This window comes from Dryobates pubescens, chromosome 7 (genome assembly GCF_014839835.1).
Source record: "Dryobates pubescens isolate bDryPub1 chromosome 7, bDryPub1.pri, whole genome shotgun sequence".
Lineage (NCBI taxonomy): Eukaryota > Metazoa > Chordata > Aves > Piciformes > Picidae > Dryobates > Dryobates pubescens.
Window position 1 is genome coordinate 6,160,220 of NC_071618.1, and position 25,548 is coordinate 6,185,767.

The 25,548-nt window shown below is 44.2% G+C and overlaps 1 protein-coding gene across 1 annotated transcript in view; it reads left to right on the forward strand.

Annotated features, from left to right (window-relative positions):
• SH3RF3 (SH3 domain containing ring finger 3) overlaps window positions 1–25,548 on the forward strand; it is a 304,360-nt gene that overhangs the window by 178,389 nt on the left and 100,423 nt on the right. Inside the window, exons 2-3 of the mRNA XM_054162979.1 lie at window positions 6,836–7,111; window positions 18,103–18,198. Coding sequence (XP_054018954.1) covers window positions 6,836–7,111; window positions 18,103–18,198 — 372 coding nt within the window. The remainder of the gene's footprint in view (window positions 1–6,835; window positions 7,112–18,102; window positions 18,199–25,548) is intronic.

Here is a 25,548-nt window from a genome sequence, read left to right on the forward strand (position 1 = left end):
GTCCACCTCCCTGGACTATCTGGTCCTTGGAGGACTTTCAGCTCCATGGTTAAGACATCCAGTCTTAAACCCACAACAAGAAACATGTTTGGATTTCTTTCCCTCCTTTCGCTCTTCAGGACAGATAATGCAAAATTCTCCAGTGTTGCCACTTAATTGCTTCATGGCTGTTTGTCAGTTTGCCAGAGGTTTATGCTTAAGTGCTGCCATTTGGCATTTCTAGAACATAAATGCAGAATGATTGAATTGCCAACATATCGCTGAGTCTTCTGCAAGGAGGGGTTTCAGCATATTAATGCTTCAGGCTTTTACGTCAGTAGTGACTGCTGAAATAGAGAGGAAACCTTTGGCAGTATTCAGCATTGTGCCAACACACATTTACTGGCAGGAAAAAGAAACTGGCCATTGCCATCGACTGTGACTTCATCCCTTCCTTCCTTCCTTTCTTCCTTTCTTCCATTCTTTATTTCTATGCACACCCACAGAGTTCTGAAATTTAATATACATCATAGCTGAATTCCGGTTAACCTAAGAATAAATCAACAGGGCAAATCAATTTCTTGGTACAGACAGATGCAGAGGCCGTTTAATTTTCCAGCTGCCTGCATTATGCCTGACTAGATTTCATGGCAGCTGGGGAAGGCGGGGGGTGTGATGGCAGGCATCCCTCAGAGCAGAAGCGCAAGTCAGGAGGTGACTTAGAGGGTGGTAGTCCATCGGTGGTCTCTGTTGAGCTCCTTGCAAGGCAGCCTGCAGCAGGGCTTGGATTCAGGGGTGGCCATTGTGGAGTTGGGCACCATGGAGGAGAGGAGCAGCATGATGCTGCTGGGGCTAGGCTGGGAAAGGGAGTTTCCTGTACAGGATGTAGTGTTGAAGACCCCAAAATGGGGCCCCAGAGCTGAGATGAGGCTTTGGCTGAGGAGAAAAGGATGAAGTGAATGGCGAAAGGGTAGTGTGGTGGCTCACTGATGTCCACCAGCTATTGCTGCAGTGGTGCCCATGTGCAGGAGCAACAGAGAAAGGGTAAAGAGGCTTTGCTCTGCTGAAGCAGGGAGCCAGAAGGAGGTGTAAGCGCTCCTGCAGTTGCTGAAAGAACATCTTCATGTATTTGTCACTGCCCTCCACTAAAACTGATGCCTGATCCCTTAGATGACATTTAGCAGTCTTTTTCAGAGTACAAGATTTTGTAAGAAGGACTACCTGTGTATGCTTAAGATGGTGATGTCTGACTGACTGCCTGAAATGCTATTTCATGGAGGAAAGAGCTGAGTGGAAAAAGGACAGGGCACAGGGCAGAGATTTTGAACAGAAAATGGGAAGGACCTGGTCAATGGCAAGGCTTGGAGAGATTTGCATGTGAGTTGGAGATCAATCCTAGCCAGTTCTCTTCCTGTTGAACTAGGGGAGTCAAGTGAAGAAAAGGGAGATGATTAAGCCAAAATTGCACTGCACAAAGATTTGGCAAAGAGGGAAGTAATCATGGGATCATAGAGAGATTTCTAAGAATCTTGTAATTGCCGATGAGGAGTGGCATTGCAACTAGCAAACAACAGCAGTGATAGTTTTTCTTCTATTTCTGAAACATGCTTAAGGCTCCCTCCTTTCATGTGTAGTTAAGAGGTGCTTACTGAGTCTGATTGCTTCTCAAGTATGGATTAAACAAAAGTAGGAACACAAATAGGTAACTTCCTAAAATCTCTTTCTTAGGGACCAGGATTCATTAATATAATCTGACCACTGAAAATCCACTGAAACCTGGGAAGCTTCAAGAGTTTATTTTGGGGTTTGCTTCTTTGTTTTCTTCATTTTTTAATAGTGATATTGAATTTCTCTCTGTGATTGATTGGAACAGGCATTTAGAGCTTTAAAGTGAGAAAACTGGCTTTATTTGACGCTTGTTACTTCTTTACCTCTGCCTGGGCCATAGGAAATGCAAGCTTTACCTCTGATTCTTAAATCAAAAGGGAATTTCTGGCCTTACAGACAGGCTGGGAAATGTCCCAGCCACAACTGTTTTTCAATAGGAGGGTGTCTTTTCCACTAAACAGCATGTTCATGTTAAAAAATGCCTCTACAGATTTTATTAGTTTGAAAGCTGTGGCTCAGAATTAGGAAAATTGTAGCTGATAATTGAAATATTTTATTTTGGATTCCCACTGGCAGTTGTACTTTAAGTGCCTTATGTGCAGACTTTCTGTGCAGACGGTCTCCAGATGACACAGTCCATAACTAAGTCCCTGAGAGAGAATAGGAACACAAGCACCTAAACTGCAGATTCCCTGGGGTGTCATACTAGGGTCTCTAAATAAACAATGCCAGATTTCAACTGAAAATTTTTGTCTTGCAGCTTGTTTGTTTTACTTAAAAGTCTGCATGTTCACCAGGTGAAGGTATAAACAAGCACCTGAACCAGCTTCTAGCCAGCTCAATTAATTAGCAATAAAAGCCCAGCATGTGATGCATAAGAATTTCATTGATGGTGTGTGAGACTGAATAAAGTCCTGTTTCTTTTTCTGTACTTCTGGGTGCTGTTGACTTTTTACACAGTAAAATGAGGATTGGGATGACAAAATGGTTTAAAAGTAAAGAAAAGTGATCTGACCTTGAATTGCTGCAAGGATCTTGGGAACAGTAGGGTCCTGTCTAGGGTAAGCAATACAGAGCGTGCTTGCCAGGCGTGTGCCTACATCAGCAGTGGTTCAGTGCGCACGTCAGAAGTCTAACTCAGCGTTTGACAAATTGTCTTCTCCCAGCGTGAGTTAAGGTAATGAATCTTTTATTTCTAAATTACAACAAGGCTCTGTAGTCTTTCAGCATTTTGGTTTTGTTTTCTTAGTTTCAAATAGGTAATGCCTCACCTGCTGAGTTTGATGGTATTGGGTCCTTAATCTTTAAAATCCTGGGGACTGGGGCAAAGCTTTCATGTCATGGAAAATAGCCATCTTGGCAGAGAAAAAAAAATAGGATGCTGACACTGATTTGGCAAAGACTGTTTGCTGAATGCTTTGTTAGGTGGCTCTTGATTTTCTTTTCAGTTTTTATGCTTTTTTCTTTGCTACATTTGAAAGTGCTTCCAAAATACTGGTCTTCATCCAGATACATCAAAATCCAAAAGATTTTGTGAAAAAATGAGGAGCTCTGGTAATGAGAAAACTAAGAGCTGGTGACACATCTGGATGAAATTAAATCTCCATCCAGACAACACAAATGGTGCTCTGTAGACCTGTGCCTGTTTGCTTGCTTCCTTCACTGTGTGGTGTAGGCAAGAAGATCTGTTGTACATGATTTCCAAGACGTGCACAGCTACTAAAGCCCCTCCTTGTCACATACACAAGTTTATGGGGCTGGATGGCATACACCAAGGGGTGCTGAGAGAACTCACCAAATTACTTTCCATCACTTACCACCAGTTCTGGCTAACTGGGAAGGTCCCAGCTGACTGGAGATTGGCAAACATGATGCCCCTCTACAAGAAGGGCCAGAGAAGCACTTTGGGATCTTGGTGCCAGGAAATGTCATGGAGCAAGTTGTCATGACTGGTATTATGCAGCATATGCAGGGCAATCAGGTGATCAGACCCAGTCAGCATGAATTTCTGAAGGACTCATGATGAACCTGATCTCCTGCTATGACCAGATGACCTGCTTAGTGGTTCTATGACCAGGTGACCTGCTTAGTAGATAAGGGGAAAGCTGTGGATGTTGTTCATCTGGACTTTATAAAGCCTTTGACACTGTCTGCCACAGCATCCTTCTGGAGAAACTGGCTGCTCATGGCTTGGATGGGTGGATCCTTCACTGAGTACAAAATTGGCTGGATGGCCAGGCCCAAAGAGTATTGGTGAAAAGCATTAGACCTAGTTGATGACTGGTGGTGTTCCCCAGGGTTCAGTTTTAGGGCCTGTTTTGTGTAACATCTTTACCAATGGTCTGGGTAAAGGAATGGAGTGCACCCTCAGTAAGTTTGCAGATGACACCAAATTAGGTGCAAGTGTTGATCTGCTTGAAGGTTGGAAAGCTGTTTAGAGGGGTCTGGATCAGTGGGTTGAGGTCAGTTGTATGGGTTTTAACATGGCCGAGTGCTGGATCCTGTACTTGGGTCACAGCAACCCCATACAAAACTACAAGCTTGGGGCAGAGCAACTGAAAAGTTGTCTGGAAGAAAAGGACCTAGGGGTGCTGGATGACAGCCATCTGAACATGAGCCAGCAGTGTGCTCAAGTGCCCAAGAAGGCCAAGAGCATCAGGTCCGTATCAGGAATAGTGTGGCCAGCAGGAATAGGGAAGCGGTTGTGCCCCTGTACTTAGCACTGGTGAGGCCACACCTTGAATATTGTGTTCAGTTTTGGGCCCATCACTACAAGAAGGACTTTGAGGTGCTGGAATATGTCCTGAGAAGGGCAATAAAGCTGGTGAAAGGTCTGGAAAACAAGTCTTATTGGGATGAGCTGAGGCAGTTGGGATTGTTTAGTCTGGAGAAGAGGAGGCTGAGGGGAGACTTCGTTGCTCTTTACAACTACCTGAAAGGAGGCTCTAGCAAGCTGGGTGTTGGTCTCTTCCCCTTAGTATTGATGATAGAATGATAGGAATTGGCCTCATATTACACCAGGGGAGGCTTAAATTGAATGTTAGGAAAAATTTCTGTACTGAAAGAGTGGTCAGGCATTGGAATAGGCTGCCCAGGAATGTGATACAGTCACCATCCTTGGAGGTCTTCAAAAAAAGTGCAGACATGGCACTTGGGGGCATGCTTTAATGTCCATGGTGGTGTTAAGTCAGTGGTTGGACTCAATAATCTTTGAGGTCTTTTCCAACTGAAAAAGTTATGTGGTTCTAACAAAATTAATACATTAAGATCTGTGTATGAAGATGCACTTAAGAAACTTACTTTTTGAACAGTGTGGTTTCTACCTGCCACAGTGACCATATGCCACTCAGAAGCAGCCAGAGGCTGCACTGACAGGCAGCACAGATGGTGGGATGGTTCTTCTCCTTCTCCTGCCAAAAGATGTAGGTGTAAGACAATATAACCTGCCATATCAGAGCAGATCCATCTAATAGACCCATCAGGATTGAAAAATGGTTCTGCTTGTTGCTTTAATAAATACTATTTAAAAAATCAGCTGGTTTTCTGGCTGTGGAGGGGAAATGGAGTATTTCTGTTGGGCTGTTCCACCTTCTCCCTATGGAAAGCATCCAAGAGCTAGTCTTACAGACAGGAATGTCATCCAGAAGTAGAGGCATAAGTAACATCTGGGGAAAGACCAGGATGTTTTAGTAAATGTACCTTTACATTTTCATTGTTCCTATAGGACACTCCATTGACAAATGGTCTACAGAGCAGGGAGCAGACTACTTGTAGACATGTGTGTGCACAGACAACCATGTCATTTTTATAAATGAATCTTAGAAAAAAAGACTCTTAGGAAAGATGTTGTTTACAGGACCCCTTTCACTCCCCCTGTGGTATGTGATGCTTTATATTTGTTCCAAGCTGACTCTTAGCTCAGGCTAAATAAAAATTTAATGTCTTAGGACAATATAGTGATACACCTTTTCTCGAGTATATGGGTTAAAGGCCAAAGTAGAAGGCAGCTGTGTCCACCACAGTTACACCTTGCTGTGTGGGATCCAGAACAAAGAGGAATAGGTATCCAGGGCTGTCAAATGCAAGGGTTCCATAAACTAATATTTCCTCAAAAGAATTGTCCATGCAGTCACAGTCTGAATGAGACAATCTTGCACTGGTGGCTGAAGTGAACTCTGAGAAGAATTTTTCACAATCACATAGTTTCCAACAAATAGTTTTCTATCACACCAAACTACTAAATTTGAGGCTTCTTCTCTCTTGCACTGTGACTTTAACAAAAAGTTTGTTTTTTTCTTGGAATGAGAGTGAAACTCTCAGGGCTGTTTTTAGTTCTAAAAGAAAGATTTGAGGCATTCTTCTTATTCTGCTTTTCCGCAGGGACATTAATTCATAAGCAACAAAGAATACTCTGTTTACAGTAGCCCTCAGTGAACACCATGAGACTTGAGGATTTTGAAAGAAGTAAGAGTAATTGGTTACAGAATAAAAAACAAACTAAAAGCTTATTCATAGGATGGTTTGGGTTGGAAGGGACCTTAAAGTTCATCTACTTCCACCCCTCTTCCACAGGCAGTAACACCTTCCACTATACTGGATTGCTGAAGGCCTCATCCAACCTGGCGTTGAACACCTCCAGGGCATGGGCATCCATGTGATCCCTGGGCAAGCTGTTCCAGTGTCTCACCACCCTCACTGTCAAGTATTTGTTTCTAAGGTCTAGTCTAAATCTACCCTCCTCAAGCTTCAAATTAAGAAGTGTTTGGACCTGCTCAGAAAAGGCAATGAAAAATTTTCAACCTGCCTACTTTTAGAACCATATGAATCTTCAAGTTTATTTTGTTGTGTTTATCTTCTTCAGACTCGGAAACCAAAGCAACCAAACTGTCCAATCTTTTACCTTTAGTCATGAAATTTTACTTGCTTAAGTACATAGTCCTGCTTACATGAGATATTTTGCTGATTAACAGATGATGCTTGATGGTGTAAGAGGTACCAAAGGTTTCAGCTGAGCTTCAAGAGAACTACCGTGTCTCCACCGGTGTAACACATTTACCTTCTCATTCTTATCGCCATGTGCATCTTAGTTTTCCTGTAAGGTCCAGGGTATGGCATTATGTAGCAGCCAGCTGCAGTCATTGGGGTAATGTGGTCATGAATGATAATTTGTTCTTAGCTGAAAGTGACTTTGAAAAGGAAGTTGGTTGTGGCTTGAGTTTGCTTAATGTTGCGTATTTTGTTTCCTCAGAGTGTTTCTCAGCTTCCTTATGGCAAAGCCCTCTACACATATGAAGGAAAAGAGCCTGGTGACCTCAAGTTTAACAAGGGGGACATCATCATATTGCGGCGGAAAGTGGACGAGAACTGGTACCACGGGGAGCTCAATGGGAACCACGGCTTCTTCCCTGCCAGTTACATCCAGTGTATCAAGCCCCTCCCACAGGCTCCACCTCAGGGCAAAGCACTTTACGACTTTGAAATAAAGGATAAAGATCAAGACAAGGATTGCCTGACCTTCACCAAGGTAGGAGAATAATTGCTTTAGTTGGAAAAAAAAGGTTTAGGAAACTACTTCTGCAGGAACTGATGGGGCACATGGTGTACCGGCAGCCAAGTCTGGAACAGTGTTCCTGGGACTGGTGGGATATCTGCCTGGCCTCCCTCTCAGCTCTGCCCATGGAACCCCTGCATTCCTTTTGTTTCTTAGAACTTTTTGTTTGGTTTTGGGGTTTTTTCTATGAGAAAATGAAAGTTCTTGAGGTCAGTTAGCCTAGTGGAGACAGACCAACGTGGCTGAATTTTCTATAGTAAGTGGGACATCCCATCATTTAATGTTCTGAAGGACACTGACTTGTTTTGACTTGTAAATCCACCTCCCTATGGAGGCAGAGCCTGCTTGGTGATCCTGCAGTATCCTTCACACCAGCTGTGCTGCAGGACTGGGTGGTTGTAAAGCCTCTGCAAGCCCCACATTAGAATGGTTCAGAAGTTTCATAGATTCATAGATTCATAGAATGATTTGGGTCAGAAGGGACCTTAAAGATCATCTAGTTCCAACCCCCATGCCACGGGCAGGTACACCTTCCACTAGACCAGGTTGCTCAAGGCCTCATCCAACATGGCCTTGAACAGCTTCACAGTGGGGGCATCTGCAAGCTCCCTGGGAAACTTGTTTCAGTGCCTCCCCAGCCTCACTGTAAAGTATTTGTTCTTAAGACCTAGTCTAAATCTGCCCTACTCAAGCTTCAGTTGCTCCTGTTTTCTCAGAAGGAGAAGCCAGTGAGATAGCTCATGCCATGCACTGCAAGGCTGCTGTAAAGCCAGTGAAACTCAACAAGTAGAACAGGCTACATACTTTTAAAGAACATTTTTCAGAGAATGATTAATGTTAATGATTTTTCTGTCTAAAAAGCATACATTTTACCTACATTGAAATGCTCTCAGGAACCACTCAGTTTCAGAGAAAGTCTAATGGAAATGTGTGTTTTAATGCTCCCTACTGATCTTGACATTCCAGTGTTTTAAAATGATGTTCATCTACAAAATGTGCAGTGCATCATACTGTATACCGATTAGCAGTTGAAATGCATTATCTCCATATATTCCAGGATTTCCTATTCCCAAACATTAAAAAGCAGTCTTTGGGGTTTTTTAACCAAAATGTTTAATACATTCCATCTGGAATGGGAGAAAATAATGAGATATTGTAAATTCCTTTGGATTTAAAATGTCACGTTTTCCCTTTCTCCCCCACCTCCCCACCTGCTTTCTCCCTCCCCCTCCCCAGCAATCTGTGTTGACCTTAGATGGGCTTCATGGATATCAAGAAGCCCACAGTAAAATAAAACATGTCACCTAATGCTAATTTATGGCACTGAATGCCATGGAGAACCTCTTCGTTGTCATTTTCTGTTTTATTTCAGCTGTCTGTTGTTGTTATAGTATCACCTAAAGCAATAACAGTTATGCTGGAAATGAATATGAAATAGATGATAAAAATATCCTTCACCAGGATTTCACTGTCCTCCACGTTTGAGGCTGCTTATTACAGCTGAATGAATTGTTTGCAGCATATAATTTTCTCACCAAATGTAACATCTCTTTCACTCATGCTACATCTTGGCTTGGACAGCAGCACCCTGTGCTGGGTTAGGAACTGGCTGGAGGGCCGAGCCCAGAGAGTGGTGGTGAATGGTGCCACATCCAGCTGGCAGCCAGTCACTAGTGGTGTGCCCCAGGGATCAGTGCTGGGCCCCATGCTCTTTAATATCTTTATTGATGATCTGGATGAGGATATTGAGTCCATCATCAGTAAATTTGCAAATGACACCAAGATGGGGGAAGGAGTTGATCTGTTGGAGGGTAGGAGAGCTCTGCAGAGGGACCTCGACAGGCTGGACAGATGGGCAGAGTCCAACAGCATGAGATTGAACACATCCAAGTGCCAGGTTCTGCACATTGGCCACAACAGCCCCATGCAGTGCTACAGGCTGGGGTCAGAGTGGCTAGAGAGTGGCTAGGCAGAAAGGAACCTGGGGGAGCTAGTAGATGGTAGGCTGAACACAAGCCTGCAGTGTGCCCAGGCAGCCAAGAAGGCCAATGGCATCCTGGCCTTTTATCAGGAACAGTGTGGCCAGCAGGAGCAGGGAGGTCATTCTGCCCTTGTACTCAGCACTGGTTAGGCCACACCTTGTGTCCTGTGTCCAGTTCTGGGCCCCTCAGTTTAGGAAGGATGTTGACTTGCTGGAGTGTGTCCAGAGAAGGGCAACAAAGTTGGTGAGGGGTTTGGAACACAAACCCTATGAGGAGCGGCTGAGGGAGCTGGGATTGCTTAGCCTGGAGAAGAGGAGGCTCAGGGCAGAGCGTATTGCTGTCTACAACTACCTGAAGGGAGGTTGTAACCAAGTGGGGATTGATCTCTTCTCCTGGGCGGCCAGCAGCAGCACAAGAGGACACAGTCTCAAGCTGCGCCAGGGGAGGTTTAGGCTGGATGTTAGGAAGAAGTTCTTCATAGAAAGAGTGATTGCCCATTGGAATGGGCTGCCCAGGGAGGTGGTGGAGTCACCATCACTGGAGGTGTTTAGGAAGAGACTGGATGGGGCACTTGGTGCCATGGTTTATTTGATTAGATTGTGTTGTTTGATAGGGTTGGACTCGATGATCTCACAAGTCTTTTCCAACCCAGTTAATTCTATTCTCTTCTGTTCTGTTCTATCTCCCAGCAGAGCACCATTTCCTGAGTGGATACTTTCCCATATTTATTTAACAAGAGATTTGTAAGCACTATTGCTCCATAGCAAATTAAGTGTTTGATTGCAAATACTTCAAAGCCTGTGGCTATCCCACCTCCCCAGAGTTGTGAATCTCTGCCAAAAAAAGTGGGCTTAGTGAGCAGTAGTAGCCATGCACTAACAGAAAGTTACCCAGAAGCTACTATAGAGATCCTGTGAGTAAAAATATATTCGCATGAACTTGTTGGAGAGGGTCCAGAGGAGGGCTGCAAAAATGATCCAAGGGCTGGAACATCTCTTCTACACAGAAAAGTTAAGAGAGTTGGGGTCATTCAACCTGCAGAAGAAAAGGCTCCAGGGAGACCTTATAGTAGCCTTTCAATACTTAAAGGTATGGACAGTCTTTAGCAAGGCCCTTTGTGACTGGACAAGGGATAACAGTTTTAAAAGAGGGTAGATTTAGACTAGATATATAGAAGAAATTCACCTCTGAGGGTGGTGAAACACTGGAACAGGTTTCCCAGAGAGGAGCTGGGCAAACTGATGTCATTGAAGATGTCCTTGCTCACTGCAGTGTTGGGGAGGGGGGACACACTAAATGACCTTTAAAGGTCACTTCCAACCCAAAGCATCATATGATTTGCTGACACGTTGTTTTCCTTCACTGCTTGCCCAGAGGCACAATGGAAACTTCTCTGAAAAGGAGTCTTCCTTGCCTTAAGGTATTCATTGCTTGCTCAATCTAAGAAAATGAATATGGTAGGCAGCTGTAGCCCTTTCTTGTTAAGTGTATGTCCTTTCCTAAATGCATTTGTGTTTTGTATGTTTGGTGCTACGTGTTAGTATACCTCCTCTACAATAACTGTCTGTGTATACTGATAGTTGGCATTTTCTTGGCTCACATGGAACATTTTTTTCCGCTGTATAGCTCTACTAACAGTCCCTCAGTTTTCCTTTTACCACCCTTTGTGTTACTGTCTGCATCCTTTTATCCCTGATGATTGTTTTTTCTCCAAAGAGGCTGGCTTCTCTTCTACTGCTATTTTCCTCTTTAGCTCCTTCAACTACACACACCATCCCGTTGTAACTGTCTTGCCTATCGTTCTCCCTGACACTGAATAATCTATTTTTCATCTTGGGACTTTACCATCATGTTTTCAAGATTTCTCAATGCTAATTTTATGTGTCACCTGCACTGATGAAGGTTCCTGTTTAGCCCAGATTTTAGATCATCGACTGATACAGTCAGTTCCTCTGCAGAGAGTCATAAGCACTGTATTGCTGTCAGTGTGATTTGCCACTCAGAGCAATATTCACTATTTGAATGGTTCAGCTTGCATACGAAGATGCTGGTCAATTTTATTTATGGTATTTGTTCTTTCCTCAGGTAAAGGAGCATGCATTGGCATGCTGTTTATGCAAACTAGTATAACCTGTTTGTGTTCTGCTTTAGCAGTAGCAGACACTTGTAGCTGGATTTTACTTATAAATATATAATAGAGAAGGGTTTTACTCTGAAGAGAAACTACAAGAAGGAAACTCAAATACAGGGATGTTCCGTGTCATTAGATTTTGTTGCTCTTTTGCTGGACTTTGCTTTTTCCAATTCCTTTTGTTATCATGCAGTCACTGCAGTAAAAGAAAACAAAGGGTATTTGGGGTTTCCTCTTACTATGTTTTTTGGGTTTGTTTGGCAGGGGGGTGTTATTTATCTTTTATTTTGGGTTGGTTTTTTGTTTGTTTGTTTGTTTCAACATTAAAATGTTCTGTGGTTCCTGAAGTGGATTATAAGGGAATAAAGTCTGCTTTATGCTGATCTCCATGAGCAGTGCTGCAGAGGGCTTCTGCCATTTACCCATGTTTATCTCCTTTAGACACAACACTCTACAGATAAAAGGGCAAAAATAAATCAGATATAAGAATTTTATATATGTAAGTATAAAAGTGCAAGGGACAGAGTTTCTTGAGGTTCTAGTGCAACAAACAAAATTCTAATCTGACATTCTTCTACACCATGTGGACTGCCTCCCATAACTCCTCTTCCCAAAGCAGCTATATGTGGCTAGAAGAAGACAAAACATCCCAGATCTGTAACTTAACATAATTTTCCTCAGTGTTTAGCAGTGATCAGCCAAATAATTTGGTTAGCAGTTATTTTGTTCTCTGTAAGGATGGGTTCCAGCCTTGACTTGGCTTTGCATCAGTTTTAACTCCAACAGCTTCAGAAGTGTAGTAATGCTCATAATAATGTTCATTACCATGGTTGCAATCCATGTGTGACCTACAGAGTTTTGTCATATGCTCTTGGGAAATACTCATTTAACTTACCTTTCTAATGTCTCCTTGCATGGTACCCCAGTAGGAACCTGGGCTTCTGCTGCATCTTTCTCAAAAAATAATCCATCCTCCCTTTAGCTACGCACTCTCTGGTACAAGCCATATGCAACTCTGCACTCTGCTTTCTGCTATAGCAGCACACATCTGGAGTAATTTCATTATTATCTGTTTGTGCAGTTACTTCAGGCTTAGACTGAGTCCAAATTCAGCCCACAGTTTTGTTTTGGTGTTGGACCAGCGTTTATGCATGAATTCCTGTGGCCCTTTGAAGGCTCAGTAGTAGATGAGTCTCAAACCTGTCAAGGTAGCATCAACTGCTTCCCATGCTTTATTGCTCATCACGTTTTCAATCACACTGGCTATTTCCTTCATTTTCCAATACTTTTGTTCCCAGCCCACAGTGGTGTTTAATAAATGTTGTGCCAATCTTGGAGCTGTCACGTCCAATGCTGTTTCTTGGCTGCAGGGTGCCATCTCAGCCCCTTAGTTCTCAGTTCCAGAAGCATTTGCTGTTCTCAGAGGGACCATCCCAGTGGTATGTGACAATTGGAACTCACATGCCAGCTGGCAAGTGTTGTTGCTGGGCACACCAAGTACCACACAGTGCCATCCTGCCATCACTGAGATCTCCCCAGTGCTGTAGATGGAGTTGTTATCTCTGCAGATAGCAAGCACATCTACTTTGTATTGCTTCGTTAATGGCTGTTAATGACTAGAGTGAAAATCAGGCTGTGAATCATGACTGTTATTGGACACAATTTTGTGCTGTTTTCTCAGTAAAAGGGTTCATTTCTCTGTCAATCAGATTGCTTTTTAAGTGATTTATCATTGACTTCCTTTCTGATAATGGTTATAAACTGGAACTGCAGGTCCCATGTGCCTCTTGCAAGTCCTGCCCAGTCCTGACAAATAGAGAGACCCTTGTGCAAGTAAGAAAGAGCAAATAATTACAGACTTCAGCAACAGGCACAAAAAGAGCACAAGTTATCTTTGTCAAACTACTGTGGATACCGTTGGCTTTTGAAATGCGATTTGAGGCTTGGATTCTTTTATGCTGCCTGGAAATCAATATAGTGCAGGTAAGATAGTGAAGTTCAGAAAGCCGAAGTGGTATGCCAAGAGATCTGTGGCTCTTTACTATTCATGATCCTTTTGGGAACCTTTCTAGGAATATATAAGTAGCATGGCTATCCAACTAATTTAAAGTACTAAAATAGTTCATATTGAAGCTTTGACCAGCACAGTGTGTAGAATGATGTCTTGAGCTGGGAATTCAAAGAAATGCTCTATTAATAAAGAATTTCAGAAGATGTTTTGGGGTTTGCCATAATTCCTGAAGATTTTCACCATCCTTCTGAAAACAAATTCTGAATGGAAAGCATTCTCAAGGATTTGCAGGTTTCTCTACCACAAAGATACACATTTTGAATGTTAGCATGTCGTGGAATGTGCAGCTATCTGATTCTCTCCTATACACGGCTGCATTTAGCAGAGCCAAACTAAGATCAGTGTATGTAAACCTTGTTTGCAGATGACACCAAGTTGGGAACAGATGTTAGTCAGTTAGAGGGTGGAAAGGCTCTGCAGAGGGACCTCAACCGACTGGACAGATGGGCAGAGTCTAATGGCATGGCATTTAATAAGTCCAAGTGCCAGGTGCTGCACTTTGGCCACGGCAACCCCATGCAGAGCTACAGGCTGGGGTCAGAGTGGCTGGAGAGCTGCCAAACAGAGAGGGACCTGGGGGTGCTGATGGACACCCGCCTAAACATGAGCCAGCAGTGTGCCCAGGTGGCCAAGAAGGCCAATGGCATCCTGGCCTGTATTAGGAATAGTGTGGCCAGCAGGAGCAGGGAGGTCATTGTGCCCCTGTACTCAGCACTGGTTAGGCCACACCTTGAGTACTGTCTCCAGTTCTGGGCCCCTCAGTTTAAGAAGGACATTGAAACACTTGAACATGTCCAGAGAAGGGCAACAAGGCTGGGGAGAGGCCTTGAGCACAAGCCCTATGAGGAGAGGCTGAGGGAGCTGGGATTGTTTAGCCTGGAGAAGAGAAGGCTCAGGGCTGACCTCATTGCCCTCTACAACTACCTGAAAGGTGGTTGTAGACAGGAAGGGGTTGGTCGCTTCTCCCAGGCAACCAGCACCAGAACAAGGGGACACAGTCTCAAGCTGTGCCAGGGGAGGTTTAGACTTGAGGTAAGGAGAAAGTTCTTCACTGAGCGAGTCGTTCGTCATTGGAATGTGCTGCCCAGAGAGGTGGTGGAGTCACCGTCCCTGGGGTGTTCAAGGGGAGATTGGACGTGGCACTTGGTGCCATGGTCTAGTCATGAGGTCTGTTGGGACAGGTTGGACTTGATGATCCTTGGGGTCTCTTCCAACCTTAGTTATACTGTGATACTGTGATACCTTCCAGATTTCATAGGTCTGTAGAATGCAAAAGGTTTCAAAGGGATCTTCAAGGGTCACCTATTCCCTCTCAAGTTTCTTTCCAACCTGCTCCAGGGAAAGGATTGCACAGTGCCACTAAAAAAACCGTGTCAAGTGATTCTAGGGTTCCACAGTTAAAATGTTTTCTTCTCATTTTCTTCCATGTATGTGTATATGCAAACACACATGTGCAAACACATATATTTATACAAGTATATACATATCTATGTACATATCCACCTACGATTACATACGTATACCTAAACGTATAGTGAAAGTGGACACCCTTCTCATTCTGGGGTGTTAAAAACATCGTTTAAGAAAACAACTAAACAAATACAGAAAGTAGGAACACTCATAGCATGCTCTTGAAAGGATTCAGTCTTTTATTTTACTCATTTACCCCCTTTACCTTGATTCTAAATTTATGATAATTGGTATTTTGTAAGAGCATGTGGAAACTTTGCAGACACATATTACTGTCAGCTCTTCACACAGATCAAAAATGGTCTGTGCAGACAGGGCTTTGGAAGGGAATGCTATCTGTTTCTTCAGGAAATTAAAAGCACAAATTCTTTTCACATCCCTCCATCTGTAATAAATAGCTGAAGGATACAGTCTGTTTCTCTGAGCTTTCCTCTGACGGATCATTCAGATGAATAATTCAAAGGAAACATTTAAACTATTTTGAAATGCACATGTTCAAAATGCACATGGCCAAAAACTGCAAAGTGCATCACATCATATCCCTGTTCTGGTCATTTTCTATCACTGTAAATCCACAGTCTGGACATCCTGAGTCGGGAGTTTGTGGGATTCTTTTTTTCTATGTGAAAAGTATCTGGGAAAAAAAAAAGTTTCCGTTGCCTGACCAGTTAATATGGAAAGCTTATTACATGGAGGTTGCTAGACCATATGCAGCTCTCATTTTCCTCAAGTGAGTGATGGAAATAAAGTGAGAACAGCAGGGAACGTCTCAGTTTTCTGGAGGAAGATGTTTGGAATTTTGTTGTTTTTTCAGGGTTGGGTTTGTGGGGTTTTTGGGGTTTTTTGTTTTGGTTTACAGTATCACAGTATCACAGTATAACTAAGGTTGGAAGAGACCCCAAGGATCAAGTCCAACCTGTTCCCAACAGACCTCACGACTAGACCATGGCACCAAGTGCTACGTCCAATCTCGCCTTGAACATCTCCAAGGACGGTGACTCCACCACCTCCCTGGGCAGCACATTCCAATGACGAATGACTCGCTCAGTGAAGAACTTTTTCCTCACTCCGAGTCTAAACCTCCCCTGGCACAGCTTGAGACTGTGTCCCCTTGTTCTGGTGCTGGTTGCCTGGGAGAAGAGACCAACTCCTTCCTGTCTACAACCACCTTTCAGGTAGTTGTAGAGGGCAATGAGGTCAGCCCTGAGCCTTCTCTTCTCCAGGCTAAACAATCCCAGCTCCCTCAGCCTCTCCTCATAGGGCTGTGCTCAAGGCCTCTCCCCAGCCTTGTTGCCCTTCTCTGGACACGTTCAAGTGTCTCGATGTCCTTCTTAAACTGAGGGGCCCAGACCTGGACACAGGAGTCAAGGTGTGGCCTAACCAATGCAGAGTCCAGGGGTACAATGACTTCCCTGCTCCTGCTGGCCACACTATTCCTAATGCAGGCCAGGATGCCATTGGCCCTCTTGGCCACCTGGGCACACTGCTGGCTCATGTTTAGGCGGCTGTCAATCAGCACCCCCAGGTCCCTCTCTGCCTGACTGCTCTCCAGCCACACTGACCACAGCCTGTAGCACTGCATGGGGTTGCCGTGGCCAAAGTGCAGCACCTGGCACTTGGACTTGTTAAATGCCATGCCCTTGGACTCTGTCCATCTGTCCAGTCGGTCAAGGTCCCTCTGCAGAGCCTTTCCACCCTCTAACTGACTAACATCTGTTCTCAACTTGGTGTCATCTGCAAACTTGCTGATGACTGACTCAACCCCCTCATCCAGATCATCAATGAAGATGTTAAAGAGGATGGGGCCCAGCACTGATCCCTGGGGGACGCCACTGGTGACTGGCCGCCAGCTGGCTGTGGCACCATTCACCACCACTCTCTGGGCTCGGCCCTCCGGCCAGTTCCTAACCCAGCACAGAGTGTTGCTGTCCAAACCACGAGCCGACAGCTTAGCCAGCAGTTTACTGTGGGGGACGGTGTCAAAGGCCTTGCTGAAGTCCAGGTAGACTACATCCACAGGCCTCCCCACGTCCACCAGACGGGTCACCTGATCATAGAAGGAGATCAGGTTGGAGAGGCAGGACCTGCCCTTCCTAAATCCATATTGGCTGGACCTGAGCCCTTGGCCATCCTTCAGGTTTGGTTTTTATAATAAATATCTGCACAGGAACAGAGGAAGATTGGGTGCCATGAAAGTATGAATGGTATCTCAGCAAAACCTTACAGCTTCTCTCAGCCCATTCCTTTCCTCCGGCTGTAGACCTGAGCACGCAGGCGGTGCTCTGCAGAGAGGGCTGCCTGCCACAGCCTTTGTAACAAGCAGTGCTGGCTGAAGGCCAGGTTCAGTATAATCCCAGCAGACAGATGTGGTAACACAAATCCATTGACAAGTTGAGCAGCTCAAACTGCATATCTCAGGGTTTGATTCTAGTCATTACCAAGCTTTGGTAATGACTGGTATGTTCTAGGTTTTAACTCCATCAAGAGAAACTGAGCAGAATCAATCTTACTTGCACTTTGCATAGTCACCTGTTTTACAATCCCAAAATTGTCCATCACTAGATGAACGTTTTGTAAAATATTTTAGATTAAATATAGTAACAAATGTCACTGGGTTTAGAAAATGAACTTTTCTCTAAACTGCATCTGATCCAACAGTTGAATGCCGCTCATCTTTTATTATGTTGTCCTTGGCTTTTTACCTGGTTTGCACTTTTGCCTCTTAAATATGTGTATATTTTTTTTTAAATGTAAAGTAACATTTATACATCAGCAGTGTAGGCTAGTTGCTGGGAAACTCAGGCAATAGTGTATGCTTCTTGCTGGAAATGATCCAGAACTACCTGTGCTTTACTGGTGCTTCCCATTCAGCTGTCTTCTGGAGCAGCCAAATACTACAATGGACTCTAGGATGCAGAGGGGCAGCTGAATGCTAGAGAGTTGTCGCTTTTGGGTTAGACACAACCTCCTGGGTCAAATGTTTTCCCTGTCCCTGCAATGGAGTCAGGAGTTACCTATCCTTACTCACTTAGGCCCATGCCCTTGGAGCTGCTGGCTGCTATCATGAGCTTCAGCAGCCCACAGGGTGTTTCAAAGCACTTTGAGTAGGACACCCACTGGATGGGACGGATGCTTCTTGGGTGGGATGTTGGGCCAGGGATGCTGCTCGCTCAGGATTCAGGGAAAATTTTCATCTGACTTATTGGCTCCTCTGTGTACTGTCTCCCTGAGATGTCTTGTGGGTAACTAGAAACTGGCACCTTTCAACTGAAAAAAAAATCTAATTATTTTTGTGTATCTCTTATTTTAGGATGAAATTTTGACAGTCATCAGGAGGGTAGATGACAACTGGGCAGAAGGAATGCTAGGTGACAAGATTGGCATTTTTCCTATCCTCTATGTTGAGGTAAGTTCATAATAAGTCATGATGGGTGCTGGTCTTGACACCTCATGGGGTTTTTGGTGCCAACAAGAGCAAGACAAAGTTGAAAATTCTTACATAAGAAGGACAAATTACACCAGCATAACTGAAGAGGGATTTGTTTTGGTTGCTTTTACCTAAGGCATTGTGAGGATAAACTTGATTCACTTTAAAGTGGCCAGCACAATGTATGTCCTAAATTACTGTTGTTGGCTTCCCATCTAGCATTACTGGTGTAATCTCCACAATAGGTAGATAAAATAGGATGATTGCAGTTGAGATATCTTGCATGTACCTGAGGAGAGGTGGGTGCTGCCAGCAGGTGGGGATCAGTGATGCAGGTTCATCCATGCCCTGAAAGCACAGACCTTTGGAGGGGTGCTGTGAGTGGCCCCTGCCCCAGCAGGACCTCAGGTAGCTCCACCCACATGCCCAAGGTCTTTCATTCCCTATGCACTGGATACATCTTTGTCCTGTGGTCATTTCCACAGGAGGCTTATTTAAGAGTAAATACCGAGATGTTATGTCCTCCAAGCATACCTGTTGTGCCATCTCTTCCCCTTCTATGCCCTCCTGCTGCTGTCCATTCAGCTGGATGCTGCTCAGGAGAAACGTTGCAGCTAGCAGTGGTGGCCTGTGATGGCTCTTCTGGAGCAGCTCTGCTGTCCAGTTGCCAGGTAGTGTCTTTAAGGAGCTTTCCTCCTTCATGGCTGAACCAGGGTGGGGAAGAATGGATGTGCACCACACATGTATGTATTTCATCGAGGTGCTGCCACCCTGCACCCATTACTTGGAGCATTATCACTCTGACTCTGCTCCCAGGCATAGGCTGGTGCTGCTCTCTGCAGTGAAGTGTCTCCTGTGCCTACAGCAAAGCCCACCCTACTGTGTGTAGCTCTGATGCCTGTCTCCCAAATGACTTCTCCAGATTTCTTAGTTAAGTATTTGATACAAAATAGAGATAATTAGTGCCTGACTACCTAATTATTAACTCAGACAATGACCAATTTGGAATAAACCATCATTAATATACATTATGTTCCCACAGTTGACAAGAACAATAATATTAAAACCAGAACGTGTAGGAGCCATTATTGGGAAACCAGCTGCCTCACATAAGTTAATGACTAGTTTTCTTCTGCTCTGAATGCATAAGACATTTCAGTTTGTTGTGATTAAATCAGAAAGCAGGGTTTCTCCCCAATTCCATCCTTTTTCCTTTCTCTTTCTTGTCCCTGGGGTGTCCAATGTTACTGTCCTGAACTTTGCTGCAGGAAGGGAAAATTAAGGTCCTCTGTGCAGCCAGCCACTCTTGCACCCCAGCACCTTTCTCCAGCTCTAGTCTCACCTGCAGGCTGTAAGTGCTTGCACTGCCTACACACTGCACATCTTCCTGATCCCTCTCCCACCACTAGTATCTGTTCTTCTTAATTACAGCTCTCGCAGGGTCAAGGCCCGAAAGCCTCAGAGGAACAGCTCATTGGGAACATGTGCAGTGATATCTCACTGAAGTCTTTCAAGCACTAGCATATCCTGGGTGACCATGGAGGGGCAGTCAGAATAGCAATGCTGGAAGTTTCTGAAGAGACATTAACAGCCAGATAGGCAGACTAGGGGAGGTGGTGGAGTCGCCATCATTGGAGGTTTTCAGGAGAAGACTTGATGGGGTGCTTGGTGCCATGGGTTAGTTGTTTAGGTGGTGTTGGATTGGTTGATGGGTTGGACACAATGATCTTGAAGGTCTCCTCCAACCTGGTTTGTTCTATGTTCTATGTTCTAATGCAGGAATGTGGGTGTGCATATACATTCATACACAGACACACACACCTATGAAATAAATATGCTTATGAATCACAGAATCACCAAGGTTGGAAGAGACCTCAAGGAATCTGTTTCTGTTTCTATATATTACATGCACACATATATGGTATCTGTATAAATTTGAAATCTGAGGCTTGAAAGACCTTTTTGAATGAGATCCTTGGGTGACATGGGTACAATATTTGTGCCATGGTTTGTAAATCACTTACAGGATGGCCAAGGGATCAGGCCTAGCCAGCATGGATTTAGGAAGGGCAGATCCTGCCTGACCAACCTGATCTCCTTCTATGATCAGGTGACCCGGCTGGTGGATGTGGGGAGGCCTGTGGATGTAGTCTACCTGGACTCCAGCAAGGCCTTTGACACCGTCCCCCACAGCAAACTCCTGGCCAAGCTGTCAGCCCATGGCTTGGACAGGAGCACACTGCATTGGATTAGGAACTGGCTGGAGGGCCGAGCCCAGAGAGTGGTGGTGAATGGTGCCACATCCAGCTGGCAGCCAGTCACTAGTGGTGTGCCCCAGGGATCAGTGCTGAGCCCTGTGCTCTTTAACATCTTTATTGATGATCTGGATGAGGGCATTGAGTCCATCATCAGCAAATTTGCAGATGACACCAATCTGGGGGCAGGAGTTGATCTGCTGGAGGGTAGAGAGGCTTTGCAGAGGGACCTTAACAGGCTGGAGAGTCCAACAGCATGAGATTGAACACATCCAAGTGCCGGGTTCTGCACATTGGCCACAACAACCCCATGCAGAGCTACAGGCTGGGGTCAGAGTGGCTGGAGAGTGGCTAGGCAGAGAGGGACCTGGGGGTGCTGGTCGATGGTAGGCTGAACACGAGCCTGCAGTGTGCCCAGGCAGCCAAGAAGGCCAATGGCATCCTGGCCTGTATCAGGAACAGTGTGGCCAGCAGGAGCAGGGAGGTCATTCTGCCCCTGTACGCTGCACTGGTTAGGCCACACCTTGTGTCCTGTGTCCAGTTCTGGGCCCCTCAGTTTAGGAAGGAGGTTGACTTGCTGGAGCATGTCCAGAGAATGGCAACAAAGTTGGTGAGGGGTTTGGAGCACAAGCCCTATGAGGAGAGACTGAGGGAGCTGGGGTTGCTTAACCTGGAGAAGAGGAGACTCAGGGGTGACCTTATTGCTCTCTACAACTACCTGAAGGGAGGTTGTAGTGAGGCGGAGGTTGGTCTCTTCTCCCAGGCAACCAGCACCAGAACAAGAGGGCACAGTCTCAGGCTGTGCCAGGGGAGGTTTAGGCTGGATGTTAGGAAGAAGTTCTACACAGAGAGAGTGATTGCCCATTGGAATGGGCTGCCCAGGGAGGTGGTGGAGTCACCATCATTGGAGGTGTTCAGGAGGAGACTTGATGGGGTGCTTGGTTGCATGGTTTAGTTGATTAGGTGGGTTGGATGATAGGTTGGACGCGATGATCTTGAAGGTCTCTTCCAACCTGGTCTATTCTATTCTATTCTATTCTATTCTATTCTATTCTAAAGCCTCCAGAGAGAAACATCAGCCACCTACCGCATCCACATCCTGATGGATGGAGGCTGTGTTCTGAATATGAGATGAGCTTATGCAACTATTTGCGTTACACAATTATGTTGCCATTGCCAGCTTCAGATGTTAACTTTACATTAAAAATTAAGAGGAATCAGCAGCACAAATCCCAAAGAAGTTTTTGAAATCTCAATGCCAATGTTTATAAAATAAATCCGTTAATCAAGTAGTACTTGAATCTAAAACCTCTTCTTGAGTCTGTCCAAGTCCATTAAATGGTTTTCAAAATATTGGCAAAATGTGGAGAATAAGCAAAGCATAATTCTCACAGTAGCCTTCCACTTGTATGAGCCAATTGGCCAAAGTGTGTGGTATTTCACATGGCATCCAAAGCCCTGCACTCTGGATGGAGCAAATTCCAGCCTGGAGCCCATCTGTAGTGACAGACCCCAGTTGCTCCTAAGCAAGAGCTCTTAGCCTTGCTGCAGAGCTTTAGAAAACAAGACACTCACTTCAAGAATCTTAGAGCTAAGCATGCCAAAGCTACAAAGAGGGGATATAATCCTGGCAATGTTCTGCCATAGCCCCGTGTGGATGCCTGCAGGGTAGGCTTCTGCAAGTGCTCTGTTAGAAAGTGTTTGCATGAATAAGCTGCAGTGTGGTGGAAGGGAGGTGTATGCCACAGCACTACCAAGTCATCAGCAAATTCCTCATCAAGACCTCACTGGCTTCCCAGCACTTGGGCTTGTCAGCTGGCCCCCATAAAAGCCTCCTTAGGCTCCTTCATCTTCTTTCCACCCTGAACTTACTGAATTCAAGAGTAGTCTACTTCCATAACAGAAGCCTGGTAGAATATTTCTAAAGCCAGATTAAGGCATCACAAAGCTGGGACGGGGCTGAAGACATCAAAATATATCAGCTTCCTGCAGTAATTTAGAAAGACTGTATCTCAGTATCGTTTGTGGTTGTCCGTATAGCCACAGAAGTGTATCACAGCACGGGTTTTATGTTTTATTCCTTACAAGTGTCCAGCAAGGGTGCTTGCATGCCTGCTGTGTCTGTCAGCTCTCTCTGCAGAGAGGCTTTTTCTTGCCCCTTTAGTGTCATCTCTCTCCCAACCTCAGAGAAACTAGAATCATATAAGGAAAAATTATTTGCAGCGCAGTATGGTGACTTTTACAGAATGAGTCACAGATGATGTATTCTGTCAGGGAGAGTTTGCAATGTTTTGGGAGGGGGGGGTTGGGGTTTTTGTTTGCTGGTTATTTGGTTTTTTTCCTTTTTTTGTTGCTGTCCTTTGACTTCAGTAGAAGTAATTTGGGCTGACAATTTACAGTTTAATTTATCTACAAAATACACAATATTTATCCCCAAAACATCGTCTCTCTTGAAATAAACTTCTTATTAATAATCTGTATGGTTTAAAGTTATATTCTTGCTGGGACAAGTTTTGGATCTGAAAGGAATTCAGAGTCCTAACTGTATTTTATTTTACTGTCTTCAAGTGAGTTTCATCATTCTTCATAATTGCTGTTATTATCTCTCTTTGGAAGTTGTGTCATGCTGCTATGTGTGAAACTGAGAAAAATGAGGAATTAGATGTGTCCTAATAGACTGAAGTGTCTATGAAACTTGAGGGCAGTCATATTCAAAGTATTTGGAGGGACACATCCTGCTCAGATAGGCAGGAATTGGAAATAAAGCAAGATGAGCGCTTAGACCAAAATTTCTGACTTCAACCCCCCCATGCAAAGAAGTATTGATTGAGATCTACAAGCCTTACAAGTAGTGGTAGAGCAAGGCAATTATGCCAAGCGCTGCTGTGGCTGTAATACCAGCAAATTACAATTGATGAAGTCCCAGCCCATTGTTATAATGTTTTATGACAGAAGGGGCACTGAAAGCAGTGATTAAGTAATATAAGGAGTTTAAAAATTCTTTTTACAGAGCAGTGAAGCAGGGTAATGGGAATCTTCTCCTGTTCTTCACAGACAAAGAGAGAAAAAGGTGGAAAGGAGGTCTAGGAGAAAGAGGGAGGAGGAGAATGGGCAGAGCTGATGATTTCAGTGCCCTGCAGCATAGATCCACAAGGCTCCCCAGAGACTCAAGGAAAAAGAATTCTTGCAAATCAGTGTTTAAAAAGAGTTCAGCTATAACCAAAGGGAAAAAAAATAAAGCCAAATGCATTTCAGAATAAAACAATTCTCTTTTTTTTTTCATTCCAAAATTAGCTTTGCAGAGCACATTTAATGATTTTGTGCTGTACCACTGAATGTACCAATCGTTCTAGAGCAGCTTAACCCATACAGAGGAAATGGAGCACATTTGCCACGTCATTAAATAGTGTCACAGAGCTGAATTCATCCTTCATTGTATAACTGTGCACTTTGCTGATGATAACATTTAGTAAGCCTGCAGATTAATGCAATGGTTGAAAGTTATGCATGTATCTGAGTGTGTGTGTGTGTGTGTGTGTGTGTGTTCAGTTAGTTGGAAGATTTTAAAGCTTCCAAGAAGTGCAGGTAACTTCTCTGAAGAGAGCAGAGCCCTTCGCATAGCCCAGTCTATAGACCTGCTGAACTTCAGGATTCTTCAGTATTTTCCTGGTGGTGTGACCTCCAGTCTAGCATTCAGTCTGGGTGGCAAATTATGTACCTTTTTTCTCTATATGCAGGTTCCCATCTTACCTATTTCCAGATATTCTTATGTCCCCAGTGGCAGTCACCACAGTTATATTCTACTATCTGTATTCCTATTTTGACCATTTTCAACAACATCAACAAAACATTTTTGCCCTGGCCATTTCTTGTCTGTGTTTTCTCTCTCTTCACTCTGGTCCCCACCTTCAGTTGCAGGACAGATGGGTTGCTGTGGGACTCTTATAATGAATTCAACCTTGTTGTCTGACCCATCATTTATATCTGTGTGGTCTCTGGCAGCATAGTGTGAACCTTCCAGAGTATATTTCATGACATTCTTCCTGTCATTAGATAGTAACATTTGTTTGGTGCCCTTTCCAAAAAGACCCTACAATCTTTATTTTTAAGGACTGTCAAAATGGTTCATTTTAACCTTGCTAATGTCATTTAACACTAATAAAAATGGAGGCTTTTGAAAGGTGAGTAGAAGGAAACTAATGTAGATGATTTTAGAAAAGCTGACTTGCTAAATCTCAGAGGAGCAAATTCATCCCAGTAGCAAGTAAGTGTAATACTAGTGAGTAAAGAACTACACCCATTAACATCAGAATTGATTTTTTTCTGTTCTCTCTCCTTTTGTGCATCAGATAAAAATGTAATAAGAACCTTGTAAAGCTGACAATAATATAAGCTCTAAGAGGTGCTCTGCTAGCTTCTATTGAAAAGCTTTATTGATAGGCATTTTAGAATGTTGTAATTATATTGTTTTTAGACTTCATTCCTGCACCTCCATAGCTTATAAAAAGTTGGTCCTACTTGTTTTTCTCTTTCACAGAGTATTGTAGAATATTCCAAGATACTTTTTTGGTGTCAGATTTCTATGTGAGTAAAATAAAACACACAGCTCCCACGTTTCACATTCAAACTGAAACATTCAGAATTTGTGTTGTAAGCTGCAAGAAGAACCTACACAACTAATCCTAGTTTCACATTACAGAATCACAGAATTTCACATAATCAGCCAGGTTGGAAGAGACCTCCAAGATCATCAAGTCCAACCGATCACCCAACCCTATCTAATCAACTAGACTATGGCACTAAATGCCTCATACAGTCTTTTCTGTATGGCAACCCCATCACCTCCCTAGGCAGCCCATTCCAATGCCAAATCACTCTTTCTATGAAGAACTTCTTCCTAACATCCAGCCTAAACCTCCCCTGATGCAGCCTGAGACTGTGTCCTCTTGCTCTGCTGCTGGCAGCCCAGGAGAAGAGATCAATCCCCACTTGGTTACAACCTCCCTTCAGGTAGTTGTAGACAGCAATAAGGTCACCCCTGAGCCTCCTCTTCTCCAGGCTAAGCAACCCCAGC